We start from the raw sequence: 18194 nt of genomic DNA, 5'->3' as shown, positions 1-18194 counted from the left end.
TGTCTGATCTTTGTATTTTTCTAATCAGTTGGTCCTGGTCTCTTTTTCCCATTTTTTCCCTTATAGCTCATTTCCTAATTCCTTTTCAGTGTCTTTCTTCTATTACTGTCTTCTTCCCTTCCACACACACACACACACACAAACACACATACACGCTTTCTCTCACAGACTCCCTCTCACACACTCAAGCTGTCACTCTCATATGCTCTCTCCCCCCCCCCAAGCTCACATTCTCTGCAGACACACATACAAGTTCTCACTTTCTCACCCCTCCCCAGGCTTATATTCTTATGCACACACAGACGCACATCCAGGCACCCATTCTCACCCACACACATAAACCCAGACTCCCATTCTCACCCACAAACCCATGCTCCCAGTCTCACCCACACATATTCAAGCTCCCATTCTCATCCATACATATACACATTTAAGGTCCTATTCTCACCCACACATACACACATTCAAGCACCCATTCTTATCCACATATTCAAGCTTCCATTCTCACCCACCCACACAAACCCAGGTTCTCATTCTCACCCATATATACACACATTCAAGCTCCCATTCTCACCCACCCACAAACCCAGGTTCCCTTTCTCAACCACACATACACACATTCGAGCTCCCATTCACCCACATATTCAAGCTTCCATTCTCACCCACATACACACCCAGGCTCCAGTTTTCACCCACACACACTCCCATTCTCATCCACACATACACATTCAAGCACTGTGCACAGCTTCCGCTTTCTCCCCCAGAGCAGGAAGATCAGCTGCCTCTCCTGCTGCCACCGGCCTCCTGCTATCTTCGGGCGTCGGGCCGAACTTCCTGTCGGGGGGGGGGGGGGGGGGGAGGCGGAAGCGCAGCGCACAATGTCCGCTTCCTCCCTCCCCCCCCCCCCAAGCAGGAAGATCGGCCCGACGCCCGAAGATAGCAGGAGGCCAGTGGCAGCAGGAGAGGCAGCTGATCTTCCTGCATTGGGGGAGGAAGCGGAAGCTGCGTGCGGCGCTTCCACTCCCCACCCCGAACAGGAAGACCGGTTGGCATACGGCCGCAGCAGCGCTTCCCCATGTGTGCCGTGATGGCGCGCGAGGCGTGGGTTCTCTTGTTCGCTGTCGCGGGGATGGGATCCCGCGACAGCCTTGCAGTTCCGGTGCCAGTTGGGTGGGCCTGGGTCTAAGTTGGGTGGGCACCTGCCCACCCAGGCCCACCCGTGGCTACGCCACTGTTTTGGGGTTGGAGGAGGCAGGTCGCCAGCTTCGCCCCGCCTCCCCGCAGCAGCCGCGGTGCCGCGGACCGGCAAAAAACCCCAACGGCCCGGTACTGGTCCGCGGACCGGTGGTTGGAGACCTGCTTTAGGCGACCCCTGCGTTTTGGTCGTTCGACCCCCGTCGGGGTCGCGACCCACAGGTTGAGAACCACTGTGCTAGAGGGTCTGATACGTGTTTGTGAGCTGAGCATCAGTTTCTAGATGAGTTCAAAAGGAAAAATGGTTGAACAGACAGTGCAGTGGCCTTTGCTCTGAGAGAAGGGCTGTATTTACTATGTTGGACAGGGAAGGCTCCATCAAATGCCTCTTATCGCTCTGTGGCTCCCTCTGAATGTTCCCCAAATTCTTCCTCTATCGAACCCCTGCCTTGGGAAAAGGAGGCTCTCACTTTAAAGGGTATCTTCAAACAAAACGTTTTATTTCATAATTTGGGGGTTGCCAGCAGTCAGACTAAAACTCAGAAAAATCACTGCTTTCTCAGGGCCCACAGGTTTCTTACAGAATTAGTAGCAGCAACAACAAAACACACTTCCTCCAAAAATTCTCTTTAGCATAGCACCATCTCCATTCTCTTCTTCCCCTTTAGCGCTGAAATTAGCTCATAGTCCATCCTTTTCAGAAAGAAATAGCTTTCAGTGCTCACAAATCCTTTTATATCTTCTTCCCTGGTCACTGGAAATCAATGAGTCCTCCCAGGTGGCTCAGTAGCACTTCCCTGGAGTGTTTTCTGCATCTCCTGGAGCCCGACCCTTTGGACATGGGCCACTAGCTGCAGTGGGGCAAGAGAATCTCCTCTACCCCAACTTCATTCCAGCTTCCCATTAAACTCTTGCCAATGACCCCTAATGTACCCCATACACACTCCCCCTGCAGGATCTGCCTTTACAAAACCACTTAAAGAGCTATATCATCCCCGTAATAAATCTTTTGCTACAGTGACACATCACTTAACTCCGAAAAATAGACGCCAAGTGCATTTCCCCCCAGAATTTCTGCAAAGGCTCATTTTGTAGTGGCTTTGCCATATTTTATGGGCCCCTTCATAACTGTACACATACAGTAGGCTCAATAATCACCATCCATTATGTAAAGCTTTTGTTTGAATAACCATCAGGTGGGCTTCACTGACCATTATATGAATTTAAATACCTTTGTCCTTTTCTAGGGTTGTCCATTTGTCTTTGAAAGTACTATAACTATTCACCAATGCTGGGTACTTGTTGCTCCCTTAAAATTAACCAAGACAAAAGAAAAATCTGGGCATGTGTCTTGGTTTAATGCGGAATTGATTGAAATAAAACAGCAAATGTGGTGACACAAACGAGCATGGTGAAAGAGCAAAGCCCCAGAAAAGAAAGAGCTATTTAAATCTTCAGTGAGGGCATACCATGCAGCCTTCACTACAACAAAAAATGCTACATTATTCAAGCTGTCTTCAAGGATCAGGAATTATTTTGAATAGTTACTGACCAAGAAACCCTGTGTTAGCAATTCCCAAACTGTACTGCAGCCAGCAGTGTTTTATTGATACTGCAGCCAGCAGTGTTTTATTGATAAGTTAAGAAGACTAAATTCTTCCCTAAATATATCAGATTCTATCAGTGTCAGTTTAATTAAGTGTAAATGGAATGAATTTCACACTGTTACATCGTATGAAGTGTCTTCTTTACTAGGTCAACTGAAATCTAGATATTTGTCCAACTGAAATCTAGATATTTGTCCATTCTAGATAATTTCTAATTTACAATATCTATTCATAGAACCATTAACTAAATGCCTTTTTAATAGAAGGGTTTATTCCTGAATATTTTAAGCCTCAGTTAATCCCATTTTAAAGAAGACTTTTTTGCCTACATGTGACTCAGCCGATTTTCAGCCGATTTCAAACCTACCGTCAATAAGCAAATAGTTACAAAAGTGTGCGTGTTGCGAGCCCCGGCTGCGTCCATACCGCAGCCGGCTGTGCTCACCTAGCTCTTCCTTCTACCAGCTCCAGGCACTCCTCTTCCGCCACCGCAGCCAGTTCATGATATCCCCGGCTCCCCCGCTTGCTGTCTCCCATGCAGGCCTCACAGCTGAGCTCCCGTCAGGGCTCCGTGTCGTCGGTGTCCTCGGCCCTGCCCCAAGGCATGTGCGTAACCGACATGCAGCCCTTTAAAGGGCCAAAGGTGGGAAAACCTGCGGGAGCACCTCCCAATGACGACACCTAGGCTGGATACTTAAGGCGAGACCCTGCTTCCTGTCCCTCGCCTTGGCATTCGAGTCGATACTCCGGTGTAGTAAGTTTGCCTGCTCTAGTGTCTCCTGTTCCAGCTTCTCCTGTTCCTGCGTCTCCTGATCCTGTGTCTCTCCATTCCCTGGTAGTACCTTTTGGACTGATCTCAATGTACTGACCTTTGCTTGATCTTGACCAGGTCTGACCGCTGTCTGGAACCGACCTCTGCCTGTCCACCGTCCACGTCTGACCGCTGCCTGGAAACGACCTCTGCCTGTCTACTGATCACGTCTGATCGCCGCCTGGAACGTGACCTTTACCTGACCTGACTATGCCCAGACTGACCACTGGTACTGACCCTTGCTTCTGCTGACCATTCTGGACTGATACTCTGGCCTTGATCCTCGCTATCCACTCAGACACTCTATTCTGGCCTTCTGTGACCTCTGGACCATCCTGTTTGAACATTGACCATGCATCCTTGTTGTGGTGGGCACTCCCCTGTGCTTTCTCTCTAGGTGACCCTGCGAGGCCCACCTAAGACCAGGTGGCCCGGGTACCCAAGGGCTCAACCTGCGGAAACCCCGGGTTGCCATTGGCAAAGCTCCAGCTAGCCTCTGTCTCCTCCTGTGCTCCGCCTCCTGGTGGCAGGCGCTCTCTGGGTCCGACCAGAGGGCTGTACCAATCCTGCACCAGGCCAAGGGTCCACCTCCAGCGCAACAGGTTGCCAAGGCCATGGACTCGGTGAATTCTCCCGCCTTCAGGCCATTCCTGGCCTAGCTGCTCATGTCCAAGAACAACAACAAGTTCTGGAAGCATTAGCTTCATCCATGGAGAAACTACGTTCTCAGCTAGAGGATTCCGTTATGGCCAATTCAAGGGGTCTGGCTCAAACCCTGCCCCCGCAGGCACCATTTGCCCTCCCAGCTCCACCCTGTTTCTATGGGGATCTGCGCTTCTGCCGAGGCTTCATCAACCAATGCTATATGCAGTTCCGACTGCAATCCTCGCTGTTTCTGGATGAAACAACCAAGATCACCTTCATCCTCTCACGCCTTGAAGGAAAAGCCCTGGTATGGGCTTCCCCACTTTGGGAGTGGTCTGATGCCATCCTCTGCCAACTCCACCAGTTCATTTCCGTCTTCCGATGGACCTTCGAAGATCCCAGCCGACAGGCGGTCGCGGGTCACAATCTACTCCACCTCCGTCAAGGCTCGCATTCACTCGCTGAATTCACAGTAGAATTCAGAACACTTGCCACAGAACTGGGGTGGCAAGAGGACTGCTTACGCGCACTCTACCTAGAGGGACTGTCTCCTGCCCTTAAGGATGAACTGGCTGCCCTTAAGGATGAACTGGCTGCCCGCGAGATCCCCACATCTCTGGAAGACCTGATTTCCCTGGTGGGAAAGATTGAACATCGTCTACGACAGCAGCACCAGGAGGTAAGAGTCCTCCAACCTCCTGCCTTACGGCCACCTCGTGCAACAAGTCCTCAATTAAAGGCCTTACCTGCACCTCCTCCATCACCTGATGAACCTATGCAAATTAATCCTGGGCGCTTGTCTCTAGAAGAGCGCCTCCAGCGCAAGAAGGAAGGCCTCTGCCTATATTATGGTGGTTCCGGACACCTCCTACAGACTTGCCCCATGCGTCTGGGAAACTCCAGAGCCTCAGCCCAGCAGGGATCCCGAGCTTGGGTGCTACTGTTGCTGGCCCTCAACTACTACTTTCTGTATCCCTCCTGAGGAAGTCATGCTCCTTTGCCACTACCCCCCTCGTGGACACTGGGGTGAGTGGCAATTTTATTCTGGACGATATCGTCACACTACTCCAGATCCCACTTCAACCACTGGAAGTACCTCTCTGCATTGCCTCGATCCAGGGAGAGTACCTCCCCAGACGTATTACTTATCATACCATGGCCTTCCTCCTCACTGTGGGAACCCTCCATGATGAAGAAATCTCTCTCTTAGTTCTGAAATGATCCACGCATCCTGTAATCCTTGGACTTCCTTGGCTCCAGTTACACGCACCCCACTTCGACTGGCAATCCCTGCAACTAACTCAGTGGGGCCCTCAATGCCAAGACCGCTGTCTATGACAAGTGTCTCCAGTGGTGACCGTTCTGAACTCTACAACCCTTTCCGGGTTACCTGTTCCGTATTCAGAGTTCAAAGATATGTTCTCCAAACAAAATGCTGACATCCTACCTCCACTCCGAGAATTAAATTGTCCCATAGAGCTCCTACTGGGAACCATGCCTCCCAAGGGCAGAACCTACCCTCTTTCGCTTCTGGAAACCCAAGTAATGTCAGAGTACATTAAAGAAAATTTGAATAAAGGTTTCATAAGACCCTCCAATTCCCCGGCAGGAGCAGGATTCTTCTTCGTGAAGAAGAAGGATGGCAGTTTACGTCCTTGTATAGACTACCGAGGGCTAAATGTCGTAACCCGCAAGGACCGTTATCCACTGCCACTCATTAGTGAACTGTTTGATCGCCTGCAAGGAGCACAGATCTTTACAAACCTAGATCTCCGAGGGGCATATAACCTTGTACGAATCCAACCAGAGGACATCTGGAAGACTGCCTTCAACATGAGGGATGGCCACTATGAGTACGTAGTAATGCCCTTCGGACTTTGCAACGCCCCTGCGATCTTTCAGCGCTTGATGAATGAGATCTTCTGGGACCTTCTATACTCATTTGTCATGGTATATCTGGACGATATGCTGATTTTTTTCCAAAGACCTGAAGTCCCATCGTTCACATGTTCAAACAGTCATCCAATGCCTTAGAGAAAATCACCTCTATGAAAAATTAGAGAAGTGTATTTTCGAACAACCCCGCCTTCCATTCTTGGGTTACATCATTTCCAATCGTGGCTTTACCATGGACCCTGAGAAACTCCAAGGTATTCGAGATTGGTCTGTTGCATTTGGGCCTGCTCTTCGCCCTCGCTCCACCCTCTCTACCTCTTTGGCGACTCCCTCTGGGCCTGATGGATGGCTTGCTGCCTCGGCGTCTCCATGACGTTTCTCCCCAGCATCCCCGGACCGGCTCGATGCTGTGGATCCACTATGTTCCTGATGACGTAGGGCGCGCATGCTCTGAAGTATGTACCAGCAAGGGCGCGAACCTCAGGGGCATCCCCCTGTATTGACATCATCCACTTCCAACATAAAAGGTCTTCACTTACGCTTACAATTTGAGTTAGCAAGGACTACGAATCAAACTCGGTCAAGGAACTCGGATTCTTCCAAGCTACTCTGCCTCCTCGGACTTACCAGGGGTACCCGCTCCTCGGGGGGCCTCGCTCTCTTTTCTCTATTTCAGATTGCAGATAGGAACCGGTACTCGCTCCTCGAGGGCCCATGTTCCTGAAGACTCTTAAGATTCTCTACTGCCTAGAAGCTATTACAGATACAGACAATCGTGAGTTGCCACCGCTCTCTCAGAACTGTCATCTGCCATCGGCCCAAGGATTCACCTATTTACTACAGTGTGCTCACTCCTCCCACTTGAGGAGCTGAGCATAACAGAGTGCTAGCTCTCATCTGATGTCTCCGTCTCAGAACCATAACAGATTGCAACTCAGCACGGAGATATAACAGAGTGCTAACTCCTCCCCTCTGGAGGAGCAAACCTCTAACAGATTGCTAACTCCTCCCTCCAGGGGAGCTTACTCATAACAGATTGCTAACTCCTCCCCTCTGGAGGAGCAAACCCTAACAGATTGCTAACTCCAGTGAATCTGGTTTTAAAATTGGAGAAGCAGTACTCCCGGGGATCCAGCTTAAGGTATTGGATGTCAGTAACCATGGACCCAGCACACCTCTCCGCTTTGCAGGCTATACTGGGCTTGGCTCAACGCATCTCAGAACAGCAAGAAACCTTGGAGAAACTTACTGCAGCAGTTCATCAGCTTCATACATAGAAGATACAAGGCACAGATTCTACACAAGGAGGTCAGTTACAGGAGGTAACTTTGAAGACAGCTGTTCCACTGGCGGCGCCTATTCGATTCTCTGGAGTACTCCAGAAGACTCGAGGCTTTTTGAACCAGTGCAGCTTACATTTCACCTTACAACCTTTATTGTTTCCCACAGGTCTCTCTAAGACCAGCTACATCCTGTCATTCTTGGATGGGAGAGCCTTGTCTTGGGCATCTACCTTGTGGGAATGCAAGGACCCTATTTTGCAGGATTTGTGGACTTGTTTAAATCGGTCTTTGATGACCCTGCTTGTATGTCTGTTGCCGGATTTGCCGGATTTGCCTTGGTGGACTTGAAGCAAGGCAACAGATCTCTGGCCGGAACAGAGGTGCAGCTGAGCACTAAACATATCAGACTACGTCTTCTATCTCAACGACTGGCTCCCAGATTCATCGGACCATTCCCTATCATCTGACTCATAGAAGTGGTTACCGATCAGCTGCAGCTTCCCACCTCCATGGGAATCCATAACAAGTTTCTCGTGTCTCTTTTGAAACCACTAGTCCTGTCCTGGCCTACCCGAAGGCCTCCTGCACCTACACAACAAGCTGCTGAGCCTGAGAACATCCTTCAAGTAAAAGAAGTACTTGATGTCCGGCACCGTAGAGGCTATTGGGAGTACCTCCTGTCGTGGGCAGGCTTCGGAACGGAGGAGAACTCCTGGGAGCCCTCCCACCACATCTACGACAAAGACCTCCTCGCACACTTCCATTGGGCTCATCCTGAAAAACCAAGGCCGGTAAGGGGGAGGCCTTGAAGTGGGTACTTTTGCACGCCCCGGCCACGTCTGTACTGCGGCCGGCCCTGTTCACCTTGCTCTTCCTTCTACCAGCTCCAGGCACTCCTCCTCCGCTGCCGCAGCCAGTTCGCAACATCCCCAACTCCCCCGTTCGCTGTCTCCCATGCAGGCCTCACAACGGAGCTCCCGATGGGGCTCCGTGTTGTCAGTGTCCTCGGCCTCGCTCCTAGGAGCACGCACGGCCGACATACAGCCCTTTAAAGGGCCACCAGTGGGAAAATCTGTGGGGGCACCTCCCGATGACGTCACCTAGGCCGGATACTTAAGGCGAGGCCCTGCTTCCTGTCCCTTGCCTTGGCAATCGGGTCGACAATCCGGTGTAGTAAGTTTGCCTGCTCTAGTGTCTCCTGTTCCAGTGTCTCCTGTTCCAGCATCTCCTGTTCCAGCGTCTCTCCATTCCCTGATAGTACCTTTTGGACTGATCTCACGGTACTGACCTTTGCTTGCTCTTGACCACATCTGACCACTGCCTGGAACCAACCTCTGCCTGTCCACTGACCACATCTGATCGCTGCCTGGAACCGACCTCTGCCTGTCTACTGACCATGTCTGATCCTTGCCTGGAACTTGACCTTTGCCTGACCTGACTATGCCCGGACTGACTACTGGTACTGACCCTTGCTTCAGCTGACCATTCTGGCCTTGATCCTCGCTATCCACTCAGACACTCTATTCTGGCCTTCTGTGACTTCTGGACCACCTGTTTGGACATTGACCGTACACCCTTGTTGTGGTGGGCGCCATCCATCCAGTGCTCCCTCCATGTGACAGGGGCCGGCAAATGGCACGGATATCCTGTCACATGGTAAGGGCAAAGGCCATCGGCGCCATTTTGATTAGTGGCAGCCGACGGCCCGAGAGCGGGAGATCGCTCCCGGGACCCCCACTGGACCACCAGGTACCTGTAAAATGTTTTTTTGGGGGTCGGGAGGGTGGGGGAAGCAAAGGGATTAGTTTTAAAGGGTCGGGGTGGGTTTTTTGTTTATCGGCTCGGGCGCAGCCGATAAACAAAACCGCAATCAGGCCCGATGTAAAAAAACCCACATGTGAATCAGAACTGGAATCCGAACCGATTCCGGTTCTGATTTACATCTCTATCCGTAAGTACTACTTTAAATCAACTAGTTCTCTGCTTGCCTTCCATTAATACATGGATGAAGAACAATCATCTACTTCTACCCATGTGGAAAACTGTAATGTGCTGATTTAGTCGTACTTTTTCTTTGGCTACACACTGAATGTTACAGCTTGATAACTTTGAAATATCTTTCTCAGAGTCTGTCCAAAACCTTGAGGCTTTGCATGATTCTAAGTTTTCTATTTATAAGCAGATAAATTCAGTGTCAAAGCTCTGTTTTTATAAATTGAGATTACTCCAGCGAATTAGGTTTCTGGTAGATAAAAATGACTTTAGAACTATTATTCAATCCTTAGTTTTAGGAAACTTACATTATTGCAATGTCTTATATGAGGGCCTTCCAATAAATCACATGTATGCCCTTCTAATATTGCAGAAGTAACTGCTTGTTTGATCACTGATGATCACATTAGAAACCTCATTAACCTGAAGCGAAAGGAGTTTCTTTTTCTTCCATTTAGTGTCAGGGCCAACTGCAAAATTCTTTCTATAGTCTTCAAAGCGTTACACAGACAAGGTTCTTTGTTCCTTACTGAGAAAGTCATAAAATATGTACCCACTAGACCTCTTAGATCACAAGATAAATTTTCACTATGTGTCCCAACAGTTGAATCAATTCGCCTCCAAGAATCATGAAATTATATGCTTTCTGTTGTTGGGTCCTCCCTCTAGAATTCTCTTCCTGCTCCTGTGAAGATGATCAAAAACATGTCAAGGCCCACCTTTTTGCCTTAGCATATAATCTAGTTCTTTGATACTTTGATGTTGTTTTTTTTTATTTTAAGGATATTTTCATGATTAATTGTCCTAGTAATTATCAATAGATTGTAAGTAGTTAAATTGTTTTGATTTTATTTAATATTTACATTTGTATTGGGTTGTTTAATTGTGAATTTGTCTCCAGCTTAGCTTTTATTATTTTAGATTAGATATGTCATTGAGTCCAAATTTATAATTTATATATGTTTAAGACGTAACCCACATAGAACAACATTGTTTGTATCATGCAGGATATACTATATGTTTTGAATAAAATAAAAAAATAAAGAAAATAAAGAAAAGCAAAATTATTCAATAAATAAAACAAAAAGCATGAAAGAAGACCTGGGAGACACAATAGGGGACTAATTGCTGGTTTGTTTCCAAACTGCCAAAGGGAAAGTGACACAAGGAACAGATCAGGCTCTATATTCCCATCAGACTCCCTTGGTAAAGCAAAGCACTGGCTGTAGCAGGGGATAAAATATAACATGTTATATAAATGAGATGTATGATTCTTAGATGTTACATACGTTCCTATCACTCTCTCCTACCATCTGCTCCTATGCATGATCTGCATAAAAAACGTAGGGGAAAAAGCCCAGTCATTCTTCTGAAATATTTAATCTTCTTATCCATACACAGAACTTCAAGCACAGTAATCAGTACTTCCATTTCTCTTACAGACTTCAAAACAAACTACAAAGCAGCACCCATCAGATCTGTTGATGTTTACAACCTCATGTGCCACGTTTTAGAAGTGGAGCCACTGCCAAACAATGGATCCTGGTCCAGGGTGGAGAGCATGTTGAAAAGTAACGCCAATCTGGCAGCATCCATCCAGCTGTGCAGCTGCATGTTGGCAATAGTTCAATATTTATTGTTAGCATGACAGATCTTATTGAGTTAGTTGCAAAAACAATGTCTGTCAGTGTGACCAATAACTTGATTTTTGTTTGTTTGTTAAATTCTCTTTTTGAATGATAGCTTTGTAACAGTACACTAGGGGAGTAAGCTGATGAATACATTCTGTTGTTTCTGTAGTGGTAAAGACATAACTTTTTTAATTGTCTTATTTTCTATATGGGATCCCCAGTTGTTTATAGATATAGATCCTGCCTTGCTCCGTACTTTGCTAATAAGCATGGATGTCAAGGGAGTAGCTCGCATTCCTGTAGAAAGTGACTTTGGTAGTGAGACACAGTGCAAATGATCTCTTTAGACCAGTGGCCCCCAAACCTGTCCTGGAGGGCCACCAGCCAGTCGGGTGTTTGGGATATCCACAATGAATATGCATGAGAGAAAATTTGCATGTTATGGAGGCAGTGCATGCAAATTTTCTCTCATGCACATTCATTGAGGATATCCCAAAAACCCGACTGGTTGGTGGCCCTCCAGGACAGGTTTGGGGACCACTGCTTTAGACCCTTGTCCATCCCTTTAATCATGGCTTAAGTTCCCAACCAACAGGTGTTAACATCACTGAAGAAACACCATCGGAGTTGACATGAATTGCAAATTGTATTTATAGTCTCAGCAGAGAGACCGAGGTGATCCTGTCTCAATAATGTTGAGGTAGATTGTCAAGGGAAGCTTGCACTGTCTGCTGCTGCTGCTGCTGTGCATATTCTGTCACACAATCTGCTCAGAGAGACACCAGCCCTGCCGTGCAAGCAGAGGAATGCGTAAATATGTTGCATGGATTCAAAAACGGCTCCCTTGCATCCCCTCTGGACCAATCAGAAAAGGAGGATGAAAAAAAAAAAAAAAAGCAAACGTTACTGAACCTTCTTTAAAAATGACTTTTCCACCACCGTCTACCCGTTCCATCCTCCAAGCCTGCAATATCCTTTAGCCCTCACTGGCATGAGGTGCGAGATGAAGGAGATCAGAAGTTGCTCTTTTATCCCAGATTGGGGTCCAGCTGTTTGGACTGTAATATGTGAGTCAGCAAACTGGCAGCCCAGTTAATTATTACTTTTTAAATGAAAAAGTATGGACTAAAAGGTTTCTTTGGTTTGCCGGTCCAGCATTACGTATTCAAAGCTCATCCATAGAGTAAGTTGCAGGGAGAGGTTCTTGATATTCTCTGGTATGTCAGAGTTAAAAAAAAAAAAAAAAAAGGGTGTAGAAGTCACTCAAAAAATGTCATGGGCCGGAGTGGATGTAAGTCTTGCAACTTTTGGGGCCAATGCAAAAAGCTGAGTATTAAAACTGAGTGCTTGTAATTCAGAGCACAGTTTCTTAACGCACAAGCTCATTTTTTTTTAAACTCCCGATGCAGCAAGCTAATGGTATGCCAGTGCATCGGGAGTTAAAAAATGCGCATAAACTGGAAAATGTGCAGAAAGAAAAGGCTAAAAGGTAGATTTTCAAAGCCATGCGCAGGCGGTTCCCGGCGTGTGCGCACAGGGATGCACTGATTTTATAATATGCGAGCATTGCTGCATGCGTGTTATAAAATACGATATCTACGCGCACATGTGTGGGCGGACTGCGACACGGGAGGAGGAAATTTTATAAAGTACACGCGGCGACGCAACTAGGCCTCCCCCAGTTCCCTACCCCTAACCTTACCCTTCCTACCTTTACCCCTCTCCTCCCCGACCCCTAACCTAACCCTACCTAGCCCCTGATGTTTTATTTTAATATTTACTGCTCCTCCAGAGCAGAAATATCTTCCGCGTGCTGGCCTGCTGCTGGCGTGTGCTTTCCCGGGACAGTGGCTAATGGTGCTGTCCTGGCCCGCCCCTTTTGCAGGGCCCATCCGCGCACGTAACCCTCATTTTTTATGCACGTAGCCCTTTTAAAATCGGGCCTTCAGCGCACAGCAAATCATGATTTATATGCTTAAATCATATTTTATGCATAGAAAACATGGTTTATGTGCACAAATGATAATGATTTCTATGTAGAAGGCAATTTTTGTGCACATAATATTTTATACGCACACAACATGATCTGTGCACATAAACCATGTTTTCTATGCATAAAATATGAATTATGCACACAAAAAATCTTTTCACCATATAAATCACATTTTATATACGTAAATCATATTTTAGGGGTGGAAACCATGTTTTTTTGCACAAAGCATGGTTTCTGTGCATGAATCGATGCTGCTGGTATTGTTAGATTTTATCCAGTGCATTTGATTTTGATAGGTCAGGAGGGTTTGATTGCCCGGTGCCTGGAATCTGGATTTGGAGCTGCCGTCCTTAAGTGGGTGTTGCTTTTTTGAAGGACTGTATGCAGGTAATAGTCCAACAAGGGAAGGTCTCTGCTTGTAGAGAAATTGTGCAAAGCATGCCACAGGGATCATCTCTGTCACTGCTACCATTGAATTTCTTTCTGGCTCCAATTGGGAAGTTAATAAGATCTTTTGGGTTTATTCCATTTATCTATGAGAATGATATCCAGATATTGGCTCTGCTGGGAAGAAACAAATCAGTAGTTGTATTTCAATTGAATAAATTTCGTTTATCAATGTCTTAGTGGTCAAGAGAAAATGGATTGTTGTTGAATTCTGTTAAAACAGAATTATTGAGATTAGGAACGGGATCGGAATTTTAAAAGGGGTGAGGTTACTACTGGCAGAAAATGTAAAATTCTTGGGTGTAAAAACTGGAGTCCTCTTTATCACTTGAGGAAGAGCAGTGTTTTGTCACGTAAAATGAATCAGACAGTTGTGGCCTTTTTTGGCTTTGGGGGCATTAAAAAAAAAATAGCCTGTGCCCTCGTGCTTTCACTTTTGGACTACCGCAAAGTAAAGTAACGAGAAAGTTGCAAGTGGTTCAAAATGCAGCAGTGTGGGTGGCTCTGTGTTGCGTTGCACAAGAAGTGTTCCAGCGTCCCCACTGTGCCGATCGCTCAGAGGTCTGTTTTTAAACATGTCTTGTTGGCTTTTAAAATGCCACATGGCTTGGGGCTGCTTCAGCTACAAGGCCGAATTCAGTGGTGTGTCAGTGGTAGGGAACAAAGATCGAATCAAAAATCACAGCTGCATTTATCAGCAGTTAAAGCTTTTAGAAAAATTCGGTTACAAAAAAAGATCTTTTACCATAGCAATTCCGAAGTTGTGGACTGAGCTTCCTGGGGTGCTAAGAGAAGAACGAGATTTTTTTGAAATTTCAAAGAGGGTTGAAAACATGGCTGATGATTCGCAGCAGTAAATATAAAGTATATCGAAGGGGCTAAGTTAGGTTGTTAGGCAAAGTATACAGCAGGTTCATGCTCAACATTTTAATTATTGTAATCAGATTTTTGTTCTGTTTTAATTTTATTTTAGCTGACGTGTATCATGATATTGATTGTACATCACTTTGAACGTTTCTTATTTGGGAACATCGATTCATAAATGCCTGTTAAATAAATAAATAAATCCCGACTACAGATTCCAGCACTGGAACTCCAGCTTCCACCCGTAGATTAACATTAGCCCTGGAAACTTTACTCCACCTCAGACTAGGTTAAGTTCCCAGCGCTAAGAAAACATGAGGCCAGACAACTCCCCTCTCTATATTGGGGGGAGGGAGTTAGTAGCTAACGCCATCATTATAATGAGTTTTCCATGCAAGGGCGCTAACTTAAAAACGTATAGGCTGATATAATAAAGCTGCGTGGAAAACGGGCGTGTGATAGAATATATAAATGAGGGGTTGCACTGCCAAGGAAGCGCTAGGGACAAATGTGCGCTCCTAGTGCCTCCTTGGCAATGGGCGCCCAGGAGAGGTGGCAGTCAGGTGGCTGTCAGCGGGTTGGGAAAAGGGACGCTCGTTAATTGAGCGTCCCTTTTCCTAACCTGACCACCAAAACACTTTTTTTTTTTTTTTTTTTTAAACCTTTTTGTCCTTCCGACTTAATATCGCCACCTTGTTAAGTTGGAGGATGGACAGAAAAGCTTTTCTGTACATTTTTTTGGGCTGCTCAGAAATTAGCGTCTGCTCTAGGCAGGATTTAATTTCTGAGCATAGAAATGTATGGGTTGGAAGCTATTTGTTTCGCTGGGATGGGGGTTGGACACGCGTTTTGGACGTGCTAATCCCTTTATGGTATAAGGGGTTGTGGACACGCCTCCAAAACCCGCGTCCAACTGCGGGTTAAACAGTGTGCTCAGCTGAGCGTGCTGTATTGTATTGGCCTGATAATGTTATATGCACATTGTGCACTGGCAGTAATGTTTGCACAGAAAAAATGTGAGCACAACTGCTGGTAAAAGTGAGTCCTGAGATGAGCACACCTTATTGCATCGGCCTCTTTGTCATCAAAGAGTGAGCAACTGAGTGTAATCCTATGTGATGTGGTTAAATGTTACTGCTTCTAGAACAAACAATTCAGAATCTCAAACGACATTAACATTTCTCAGTCTAAGTAGAGCCCTATGACCCATGCCTTATCCACACAACAACAGCTATTAGGATCACAGCCTGCAGAGAAAACAAGAGGGCTAAAGAAAGGTTAAAAACAACAACAATAAATGGATATAAAAGATAAGTTTGCTGCAAATAACTCACTTCAAAATGTAGCTCTACTCCTCACCAATTTTCTTACATTGAATGGAATGGAAGAGTAAAGAGGTCTGTCACAGAGTCGTGAATCTAGGTTGCTGGTTTAACTCCTGTTCCAGGTCAGTAGTGCCTTAAAATGTTATTAAAATCCAACAGCTGTTCATGTGAAATGAGTCATTGTTCTTGGTCTAGCTCTTTGTAGAGAGCTACCCACATGGCTAATTGTTACCTTAAGTCACAGGCTGAATTATCATGGAAACTGAATTACCTTCCCACTCTTAAAGGTGGTGCATTGAGAGCATGGCTCCTTTAATTATTGTTGATAAAAAAAAAAAGGACTTATTCATTGTGGATATTTTTCCTTATTCGATGGTTAAAAAAACCTTCACTGAATTACCAAAAAATACATCCACTTGTACAAAATATTTGAAAGCTACATTTTTGTAATCGTAATTGCAATTTATTACGCGATATATTGTAGCTTAGTACTAAGTAAGAGTCAAAAGAAATGAGTATTGTACATTAGAGATTAAGCCATGATCTTTGTTGGAAAAAGTATTTGAAATCAATGTGTTCATAACTTATAACCTTATGTTTAACTAGAGTTCCTCTAGTTATTCTTTTCATCCATCATAATGACTACAGATCTTTAGTGAGGTCAGTTTTCCTATCAATACCTCAGAATGTTTCTGTAACACCACCCACTAAAATCCACCCCATCTTCTGAAACCCACCCCGATTCAAAGTGCCCCTCTACAGTGGTACATATATAAAGTGTCAAACTGACTCTATACAGTCAGTCAGTCTCTCTCTCTCTCTCTCTCTCTCTCTCTCTCTCTCTTTGCACTGAACACTATTAACTCCTCCCAAGGAATACTCAATGTTGTGTTATTTATCATGTGCGTTAAGGGGTAGATTTTAAAAGGTGGGTAAGCATACATGGACATGCCGATTTTATAACATGCACGCGCATGTTATAAAATTGGTGGGCGGGCAAGCAGGTGGGGGGGAGACTTCTGCAATATTGACGCATTCCAGCATTCCCCAATTAACTGCCATTAAGGAGCAGACTGGGAAGGAACTTCCCTAACCTCCCTTCCCCTTCCCCTCTCCCAAGCTGAAGTAAGTTGTGCGCACCGGCAGCCAGCTGGCGCGCGAGGCTCCAGCGAACAATGGCGCTGTCCCAGCCCGCCTCCCTCTCTGCCCCCCGCCCCGCCCCTTGCAAGAAGACCGGCACTTGTGCGCGTACAGGTCTTTGCATGCATGGCTGGGCCTTGTGGAAAATTGTCTCGGTGTGCACAAGGCCCGGCCACGTGCACGGCCAATTTAAAGTCTACCCATAAGGTCTTAACGCAAATTGATAAATGACTCAGTGTGTTAGGTATTTATCTTGCAGTAACACATTTCCAGAATGGAATTGAAAGCAGCTTATTACTTGGAAATTTCATGGAAAAATCGCAAGATGCTTTATTTTCAAATTTTAAATCACATGATGCTAGTCTCTCCCTCCCTTCTCAACTGAACCCCTTTATCTAAATTTCTCGCCCTCCCCCCAACCTCCAACCTGCCCTTTAGGCCTCCGGCCTTCCCTACCCTAACATTTGGACTCTATAACAGGGTACCATCAAGCGAAGGTGAAAGAACATAGTACAAATTTCATCTTTGTGAGAATTTCCTCACTCCAAATGATGTCAAATCTTCACCAAGGTTTGCTGTACTATTCGTACGTCTCACTCTACATGCAAAACTGGCCCCTAAACCCTAAACCACCACTAACACCTCACCTCGACCTATCAGGTGGCCCTCCTATAGAGATATGAATAGGTGCACACGGTGAGGTCCTCCCCAGAGGCTCTATCCCCCCCCCCCCCCCCCCCCCCAGCCCAAAAATGGCCAAAATAATTGTGTTATGATCATTTTGCACAGCTTAATGCCAGGGAAAAAGTTGTAGTTATTTCCAGCGTGCATTATGCATTTGCACAGCGTGATAATGGCCCCTGATTTAATTAAAACCTGCCCAAACTCTTCCCCCGATCTTGCCCACCTACTATACTTTTCACACGCATTAACGCCATAACGCATTTTGATAAATGATCTTAAGAGATTATAAACCCTCTGTGGAGAGGGTACCTACTGTACCTTAATGTAATTCACCTTGAGCTACCATTGAAAAGGCATGAGCTAAATCGAAATAAGAATAGGTTCCAATGTTACTGTAGCAATATGGTGCTTTCCTCAATGAATGTAACTGAATTTACATATTGTACAGCAGAAAATTCATCACCCCATCACTTTTTATAATCACGTTCAACAGGCCCTTAGAGCAGTTGCTTCAGCAGCACTCACAATGTATTGTATCCTGTGGAGAAGAGCAAAAATAATTGCAGCTCTGATCATAAAGCCAGCCTTTAATCTGGATATGTATGCACGGGCGGAGTTTATTGGCTCACAATTGCCAATTGTAATTAACAAAACCTCAGTGTATGAGGATGAAAATGACAAA

The 18194-nt window shown here is 46.0% G+C and overlaps 1 protein-coding gene across 2 annotated transcripts in view; it reads left to right on the top strand.

Annotated features, from left to right (window-relative positions):
• The window catches only part of ENPP6 (ectonucleotide pyrophosphatase/phosphodiesterase 6), a 224355-nt gene extending 209784 nt beyond the window's left edge, over positions 1-14571 (top strand). For both annotated transcript variants that reach the window (XM_029584122.1, XM_029584058.1), the window contains exon 8: positions 10871-14571. In XM_029584122.1, coding sequence (XP_029439982.1) covers positions 10871-11076 — 206 coding nt within the window. In that variant the 3' untranslated portion in view covers positions 11077-14571. The remainder of the gene's footprint in view (positions 1-10870) is intronic.
• The last annotated feature ends 3623 nt before the right edge of the window (positions 14572-18194 follow it).

This window comes from Rhinatrema bivittatum, chromosome 1, assembly GCF_901001135.1.
Source record: "Rhinatrema bivittatum chromosome 1, aRhiBiv1.1, whole genome shotgun sequence".
Lineage (NCBI taxonomy): Eukaryota > Metazoa > Chordata > Amphibia > Gymnophiona > Rhinatrematidae > Rhinatrema > Rhinatrema bivittatum.
This window is presented reverse-complemented; position numbering and strand designations above follow the sequence as displayed.